Here is an 8592-nt window from a genome sequence, read left to right on the forward strand (position 1 = left end):
CAGAAGCACGCGGAGGGAGAGGCGGGAGCAAGGGCTTAAAAGAGCAACGGCGGGAGGCGGTTGCTTAGAAACGGCGCGGCGCGGCGGCCATTGGTGCTGTGAGGAGGCGCCGCCATTCCCGTCCCGTCCCGTCCCGTCCCGTCCCGTCCCGTCCCGTCCCGTCCCGTCCCGAGGTCTCTGAGGACAGGGGCGTGGATGTGCGAGCGGGCTGTGGGGTGGTGGTAGGACTGAGCGTCATGGTGATGACACGGGGGTGAAGTCGTTCGTGGTGGTGGTGGCGGTAGAGGGGCTGGTGTTGGTGTGGTGGCTGTGGGGTTGTTTTGGTGGTGCTGTGTGGGGACCTTCCTTAGGTGGGATGCGGCAGGAATTGCGTCGGTTGGGGCTTGGCTGCCTTTAGGCCTCGGGCTTCAGAGCAGGGTTTGGATCTCATGGTTGGGTGGTGGGAGCCTTGCTCTGCCTTCATGCTGAGCTCTGCCTTAGGAGCTGTGGATGCAAGGTATATTCTGAGCAGTTTGTCTCTACTGTTGGTGGTGGTGACTGTTTAAGTGCAATCTTCTGTTGTACAAGTTCTGTTCTTTTCCATTGTGAATTTTAAGGAAACAGAAGGAAGAAACTTGGGGAAAGAAGCGGCATTGAGGAGTAACTGATTTAATGAGAGGCAAATACACAGCTTCAGTCACTTGAAAGAAGTACATCGTCAGTTACTTCTCGTTTCTCCACTTTTGGTAGTGCTTAATATTGTTAAGCCAGGCACTAATGACTTCAAATCAGGGAGTTCTGTTCCAGTGCCTCAGAAGCAGCCTGCTATGTTTCATTTTCCAGTAGGTAGCTGGTATGAGAGTAACATTCCAGTTAGTGTGCCCATTCTCACATGTATATGGCCTGAAAGCGTGCACAGACTGAAAATAGTGCATTTACTGGCACCCATGTAAATATAAACAGCACTTATATAAATGTGAATTATGCAGGCCATTGGTCAGATTTTCCCTCTTCAGCTGATCAGGACTGAGGTTCACTTATGAAGTGTCCACACTTTGTTATAAATATGCATGCATTCACAAATCTTTCAAATATTAGCTTTTTACACTGGTATCTGTCTCGTCTGACAATTTCCCATATGTCCAATAGTTCTTTCATGTTCTGGATGAGAAAGAAAAGAAAAAGAAGAAAAAACTCTGCAAATGATTAAAAAACAAAACAAAAAAAACTTTACTATGCAGGTGACAGAGCGCTGGCACAGCTTGTCTGGAGAATTTATGGATTCTCTTTCCTAGGAGATCTTTAGAAGCTGCTTGGATGTGATTTGGGGCACCCTGCTCTGGGTGTCCCTGCCTGAGTGGGGGCTGGACCAGATAGACCCAGAGGTCACTGCCAACCTCATCCATTCTTGGATTTAGTTCAGTCAGGGCAGTATCAGGCCAGGGCCTAGATGCCTGCCTGAGTACCTTGGAAAATTCAAAGGTTCTCATGTGAAGTCTGTTGAAATCATTGGACACATCTCAGCAACTTCTAGGGCCCTAGATTGGCCCTGTGAGTGCTGACTTATGAAAGCATTAAGGAAATAACACAAACAGGCCCAGGCTGGTTTGGATACCATTGAAATTAAGCTGTCATTGACCCCAAAAAAAAAAAAAAAAAAAAAAAAAAAAAAAAACCAACAACCTCAAAGCTGAAACAGAGTTATGTGGAATCTCGCCATTTCCTCTGAATTAAGAGTAGGCAAACGTTGTTTTAGCAAAGTTCACTTCACTGTTCAATTACACTCTCTGCATAAAAAGCACTAGTATTTTGCTTAACACTGTCCTGCATTCTTTCACTTACCTACAGCTGTCTGCTGTCTTTTGTTTTTTTTCCCTGAACTGTGGACTGTCTGGAGTGTGGCTCATCTTGTGCTCTTGTACAATGAGACCAGCTCTGTGCTTGGAACTCAGAGGCACCACAGTAGGCAAAGAGTGCCGTTTCTAAAAGGTTGAAATATCAGCCTAAAAATACCAGGATTTATTTATATTTTTGATTACTGAAGTCACCAAGCTGACACTTTATGTGATGCTTGCATGTGTTTTGAGCTGGAAGACCTGTGGGAAGCAATCCAAAATAATGGTGAGTCAGGAAATGCCAAGTGCGTCGAGATGTCTTGAAGAACCGCATTCATCAGATGAAGTCAGCACATCCTCCAAAGAAGTACTTAAGCCCAGTAACATGTAAGTTATCATAAGATGCTTAATATTATTATTAATTTAAGAGCTAATGCCATTACTTACGGTATGGTCTTTCTCATGTCCCAGATTGACAGTGGCTCTCTAACATAAACAGCACATGCAAAATTCTGTAATGCTACAAAAGGGCCCTTTGCAGCAAGAGATCAAAGAATTATCTTGAGAGCAATACTATGCTACGGACTTACAATAAGGATATATGCTGAGCATCTAATTTGTATCTGACACCTCGTAAGTGGGTGTGAAAATTACTTTTTTTCTTTCATTATTATTACTGAATGGCTGCCTTCAATTACGAAACACCAGTAAGAGCTGCAGAGCCCTTAGTGCTTAATGTTTGGAGTGCTGAGCTGCAAGAAATAGATCAGTGTTGCTAGAAGAGAGACTTTGTGCATATTTTTTTATTGATCTTTAATGAAGCATATGCAGTCAGGGATGAAAGGCCCTTTCTTCTTTCCCAATGGCTCATATGTTATATGACAAAGATGCAGATTTCCACATTATGGTAGCAATTCTGCAGTTTTTTCTCTACTGCTCTTTTTAACTGGCTAATTTGATAAGCCACCAGCTTTCAACTTTTGGAACTCTCAGTTGACATTGGAACTTGTTAAGTAAGGAAATTCTACCTTCTTCGCAAAAGGGTTTTGTGTGGGAGAGAGTCGGAAGCATCAGTAAGATTTTGGTTGGGCAAAGTCATTTTGGTTTGGTCAGGGCAAGCACTGACTAAGATGAATGTTGGTGGATTTTGTGCTTTTTTCTTACTCCATCCAACTGATTTCTTAGAACCAGTTCTTTGGCATTTTCACTGTGGCCATATGACTGGCAGTGCATTCCTTCCTTCTGTTCCTCACCTGTCCTGAATGTTTCATTTTGTGCTTGCCATTTTGGTGTTCCTTCAGTAGGAGGAAAGAAAAACCTGAAAAATTACCTGTCTCAAAGGAGCAGTGACTGTGGAGATGTGAAATTTGAAACAATTAATGGGTTTTCTTTGTTATTTTATGCATCTCTGTGCACCAGTAAATTTTAGGCAGCGCTCTTAACTCAGGGTGGCAAAAATATCATAACAGTTTCCTAGTTAGAGAAGTATGGGTGTCATGGGTTTGAGATTGACTAGTGCATTTCTGATTACATTTCTGATTGTTTATAATCATTATTTGCCCAAGAAGGCTGTGGACGCTCCATCCCTGCAGGCATCCAAGGCCAGGCTGGATGTGGCTCTGGGCAGCCTGGTCTGGTGAATGGTGACCCTGCACACAGCAGGGGGTTGAAACCAGATGATCATTGTGGTCCTTTTCATCCCAGGCCATGTTTGTTTTTTTTTTTCGTGTGTGTTTTTTTTAACCTCAGACTTGGAGAGGAGGACATTGCAATGTTTGTACTTTATTGTTTCAATTTTGTTCTACCCATCCCTGTTTCATCCTAACAAGATCACTTGCTTTTGTCTTCTCTACTTCCCTTTCAAAAATCTAATTTCAGGAAAATGTCAGAAGTTTCTGCAGCCATGTCTAAAGCTGACATCAAGCCAAAATCTATCTGTCATGCCAAACAATGGTCAGATGAGATAGAGAACTTATACAGGTTCCAGCAAGCTGGGTACAGAGATGAAGTTGAATACAAACAAGTGAAACAAGTTGATACGGTAAGATTTAAAACTCTGCAGGAGTTCTTACACTGAATTCCTCTCTGATGTTAAATTATTAAATAAAACTGAATGTGCCTCTTGTTTCCTGTAGGCTAGGTTCTGATACAGTTTTTTCTCCCAGATCTGACTTGAATTCTCGTGCAGTTGTTAGCTGTGCAGAATAATTTACTTTACAGAAGGAAAATAGAAACACAAGCCAGCCTGGTTTTGTTCCCCAGGTCTTACATGTTTACAAATATCACCTAGATTTCTTTGAAGAGATGTAGCTGTTGTCTGAAAGACTAATTCAGTTTTGAGGGAAGGAATATATGAAAGGTAATTCTCTGCAAAGTCTCCCCACATCTCTGCCAATGGCCCTGAGAGGAAACGCATTCATTGTCCAGGAGCTCAGTCCTGTGCTATTGCATAGCAGCATAATCAAATGTCATGCACACTCCAAATTTGGTTTCTGTTGAATCTGACCAAAGTAGAAATATCTGAAGGCAGTTGTGTTGCAGGCATTTGTCAACAGAGCACATCTAGGACTTGGTCTTCTGCTCATTGCAGTTGATGGCAAAACTCCCTAGCACATCAGATGAGATATTCAGTGGTTTCCTGAGATTCAAAAGAGCAAATAATGTGTTACCTGCATTGAATTCCTGTAATTGGTCTTCCAAAGCAACATATATAATATGAAACATACAATTGTAAAAGATCTTAACCTCCTGTGTACGTAAATGCTGCAATTAGTGTGGTAGGATGAATCCATTCAAGATTTATGGCAGTGTGTAACCACACGCAATTAAATCCTCATAAAAGCTGAAGAGCATCACTTATGCTGATTTAAAATGTGTGTTCTGTTGAAGCTTGCCAGGATCTGGTGGTTCTTTTCCAGCTTACACATTTTGAAATGTTGTATTTACTCCATATTATGCTTCCTGACTGCAGTTATGATTAATGATGCAATTACAATGTAGTTGTAACAAATGTTAAAGCTCTTATCTTCAGGCAGAGGATGCACATAATTCAACTGTATGCCAAAGTAATGCAGAATTAAGCTACTGCTTCTGGAACTCTCCATTCAGAGAATGCTGTACTTTAATATCCTATTCTCAGCTCTGCCTGGAAGAGATGGGATTCTTATTACTTGATTTTTAAGGATTGGGCTGATCAGAAGTAATCACAGTTGTTCAAACTGGAGGTAGCTGTCAAAACCATGAAGCTCTTAAACTAATGGCACGAGCACTTGTATGTTCAGAGCTTCACAAAATGAATAATGAACAGCACCATGATGGTGCTGGCGTCCTGCAGGACTGATCCTGCTTATTCCGAGACTTCTCTGATCAAAAAATTATTTATATTAGATCAGAAAACTGTTTCCTAACATCTGGTTCTCAATCTTTTTTTAATACTTAAGGAAACTAATGCAAAGTCTGTTCAGAAACACTTGTTTTCCCATAGAACTGTACCCTATATTCTCTACAACATGGGGCACAAGCATCACTCAGTGGAAACTTGTTCCAGTGAATGAATATCCTCTTATTTTCTTTGTAGGTAGAGTGTTGGCCAGAAACTGGATTTGTGAAGAAGCTTCAGAGAAAGGACAACACCTTCTATTATTACAATAAGCAAAGAGAATGTGAAGACAAAGATGTTCATAAAGTGAAAGTTTATGTATACTAATTTTGCTACTTTCCAAAGTTTGTACATTTTAAAATAAATCTTTTTGTTATGATTTGTAAGAGAATGAGATTTGTATAACCCAGCATTCAAAGCATAAATGTCATTCTCGGATAGAATGGGGAATACAGAACGTGTTCCAAATAATTTGATATCAAAAAGACAAAAAGCTGCAAAGGGACTTTGCATATTTGGTTTGACTGTGCAAAGTCCATTGTAAGTAGGCTCATTAATCTGTACTCTGAACAACATAATCTTGTCGATATCAGCTAATGTCAGCTGCAGTCTCTTGGTGTAACTGAGGGCTGTGAGGCTCCCAGTAAGTCCAAAAGGCAAATTGCAGTAATTGTAGTGCTGTGGAGAGGAGCTGCAGCAACGAGCAGAACTCTTTATTGTTTTAGTCTACTGTTTATTTAGTTACTGTTGTGTCAGATCTGTTCCCCAGTATGTTTGCTTAGCGTTTCCCTTTCTGCCCCTAGCAGCCCAATTTAGGAGTCCTCCCTCAAACGGCTCTACTCAAATAAACTTTCTCACGCTCTGTGTTTATCACTGAGACTTACCAAGTCTGTTTCTTTTGATTGTTTCCTCATTTGGAAGTTCTTGATCAGATAACCCTGCTGGAATAAACATTCTCACTTGTTAATGAGGGCAACCCACCAAGTTTGTTTCTGGCCACTGTCTTAACACCAATGGGTCAGGGTTTCTGTCTGTAAGTGCTTGTTCTTTTTGTTTGCCTCATCATCCCAATGTCTTGAGGCCTTTACCCAATTGTACATCAAATAAACTGTTTCACACACCACATATCCCAACAGCATTCATTGATTTGGAAGGTTATGCTGTTTCATGGAAGAAAGAAAAAAAAAGAATTGTGGATTTACATACAGTGGGATCAGGGAGTACAAAACTGCAGAGAGCTTGGGAAACATCTCAAGTAATATTTAAGTTAGGTAACCTACTTAAATGAAAAGGGGGGTTTCTGGGCAGAATTCGTCTTGCTTACCTTCAGATATCACCTTGTCAGTATCTACAGCTTCTCATTTTACAGCCTTTGTTCTGAACAGAGGACAGCACAACGCAATTCTTGTCAATGTTGGTATGCAGCACCAGCCTGCTGCTCTGCCATCAGCTGTGCAGAAGCTGCCCACAAGTGTTCCTACACTGGGACAGCTGGTAAATGTGAGGTACCTCATAGTTACCTTCACTTGAAGTATAATGCTTGAATCCACCCAAACTGTGGGTAAGTGACCTGCTGAAGCTGACTCATCTGAACCAGTGCTGTGTTCATGGTAGTTACAAATAATGTTATCAATTCCTCCTGTCTCTAGACTAAAGCTCAGGATGATCATCTCGACCAAGTTTTAGGCATGGATGTAGATGCTGGCAGGAGGACATTATGTGTGGCAGTGTACATTTTAATATCTAAGGGTTATTCTTCACTTGAAAGTAAGGCATAGGCCAGCTCAACATGCAAAGTAAAGGGTCACAGTAAGCAGCATAGATACAACGTTCAAAAGATCTTGTCAACAGGTGGCAGTGTTCCAGTCACCTTATTGAGATGGCTTGGAGATTTTTAGCCTAGATTTGTATGGACTGTGTTAGAGAAACAACTGGAAGGGACTCAGAAGCAGCTGTGAAGCTTTTTGCTCCAGGAAGGTCATTGTGTTGTACAAACAGAGTTCTGCAGTGACAGCCACAAAGCATTACTACGGTAAATTTTAGTTCTCTTCCATTCTCCTTTTTCCTTTTGTTTGCTTTGTGCATACTTTGTAAGAGAGGCCTTTTTTTGTGCTTTGCAAACCAACAGCAGGAACAGAACAATTACAATCCATCCATTTTTTCACTTTACGACTGAGGCTCTCCCTTTTTCCACAGAATCCAAAACAAGAAATCTTCCAGTGGAGATGGAAAGAGACATTTCCAGGTAGACATTTACAGGTAGATAAACTTACCAGCAGAAATGACTGAATCATTGCCATCAGCATGCACACAGTAAGTGAGAATTAATTTGGTGCTATCAATCTATAATAAAGACAGAGTTGGGTATTGAAGCAGAATTAAAACAGCAGGAAAGTTTTTAAAGCTTAATTATTATTGTTTTTTTTAAATAAAAGCCTTTTTAAATTGAAACAAATGTAAAAGGTTATTCTGTGTTTCCCTCGTTTTATCTGCTGGCACCAAATGTTTTTGCAGTGCAGCAAATTTTTTCTGCATTATGCTTTAAAACAGTGAGCACGCATTTCATACAGCCCACGAGGGCTGCTTTTCGGCTCAGACAAGTAGGACAGCAATTCACACATTCCACTTTGGAAATGCTTTTTTTTTTTTGTATGAGTTGGCTCTCATGCTTAAAGAGAGCGAGCAGCCTAGATTTCATGACTAATATTTTTTCTGTTCTGTGTGTGTTGAATCTCACTGTCATATTTAAAAGATTAACGGGGTGAAAGGGAAAGAAAAGCCCTGTCATCAGTGCAATTTTTTGGCATAGCTTCAATCAGCCCCGATGCCACATTTGAAAGTTCACTCACTCCATTACCAAAAAAGCAGGTCTGGTACTGATGGTGACAGCTTCAGCTAGACTTGTCCTTTGGCATCCAGCTTGTATTTGTATTGCAGTACAATTTGTGCCAAATTTAAGGTTATTGAAACCATTTTGAAGACCTCAGCTGTGTAACACCCTAGCTGTGAAGCCAAACAGTTTCTTTTCTGCTGAAAGAGAAACAGATATTGGGGCTCTTGCCTGAATTCAGCTTTGTCTGTGATCACAAGATGACATTAATCTAGTGTAAGGCTGCTTGCTTGAGCTGTTTGTCCTGAAGTGGATTTGGTATTCAGCTCTGCTTACTGAGGAGGACACAAGGAGCAGCATAACCCAGGTGCAAGGCTGCCTGTCAGCAAGCCCGACCAGCTGCCCAAAGTCCGAGGTACTCAGGCTCATTCTAATTCACTTTGTGGCTGTGTAGCAGACAAAGATGGATGCTCCCTGTGTTTGCTGAAGCTCAGAAGAGGTGCTAAAACAAACCTTTCCAACACCTACTTTTCAGGCTTTTTGTTTGACAGTTTCAGATGAAATGGCCA

At 41.3% G+C, this 8592-nt stretch overlaps 1 protein-coding gene across 8 annotated transcripts; it reads left to right on the forward strand.

Annotated features, from left to right (window-relative positions):
- Window positions 1-83: 83 nt before the first annotated feature.
- On the forward strand, window positions 84-6318 carry MEIG1 (meiosis/spermiogenesis associated 1). 8 transcript variants are annotated; one of them, XM_042815531.1, is made up of 4 exons: window positions 84-150; window positions 2064-2201; window positions 3693-3855; window positions 5392-6318. In XM_042815531.1, the coding sequence occupies exons 2-4, from the start codon at window positions 2098-2100 to the stop codon at window positions 5518-5520; spliced, it is 396 nt and encodes a 131-aa protein (XP_042671465.1). In that variant the 5' UTR covers window positions 84-150; window positions 2064-2097; the 3' UTR covers window positions 5521-6318. The 8 variants fall into 8 exon arrangements, with proteins under 8 accessions (XP_042671465.1, XP_042671460.1, XP_042671464.1 ...); XM_042815526.1 differs by having other exon boundaries at window positions 116-173; window positions 597-2201; XM_042815530.1 differs by having other exon boundaries at window positions 119-173; window positions 2067-2201.
- Window positions 6319-8592: the final 2274 nt, after the last annotated feature.

This window comes from Centrocercus urophasianus, unplaced genomic scaffold (genome assembly GCF_019232065.1).
Source record: "Centrocercus urophasianus isolate 14NV4802_14NV808 unplaced genomic scaffold, USGS_Curo_1.0 seq_15, whole genome shotgun sequence".
NCBI lineage: Eukaryota > Metazoa > Chordata > Aves > Galliformes > Phasianidae > Centrocercus > Centrocercus urophasianus.

Excerpts from the sequence above, each read along its gene's own strand:
- MEIG1 (XM_042815524.1), top strand. The coding sequence starts at position 196 with ATGTGCGAGCGGGCTGTGGGGTGGTG. Across the intron at positions 2,202-3,692 it reads GTACTTAAGCCCAGTAACAT|GAAAATGTCAGAAGTTTCTG; the intron begins GTAAGTTATCAT and ends ATCTAATTTCAG. Across the intron at positions 3,856-5,391 it reads AAGTGAAACAAGTTGATACG|GTAGAGTGTTGGCCAGAAAC; the intron begins GTAAGATTTAAA and ends TTTTCTTTGTAG.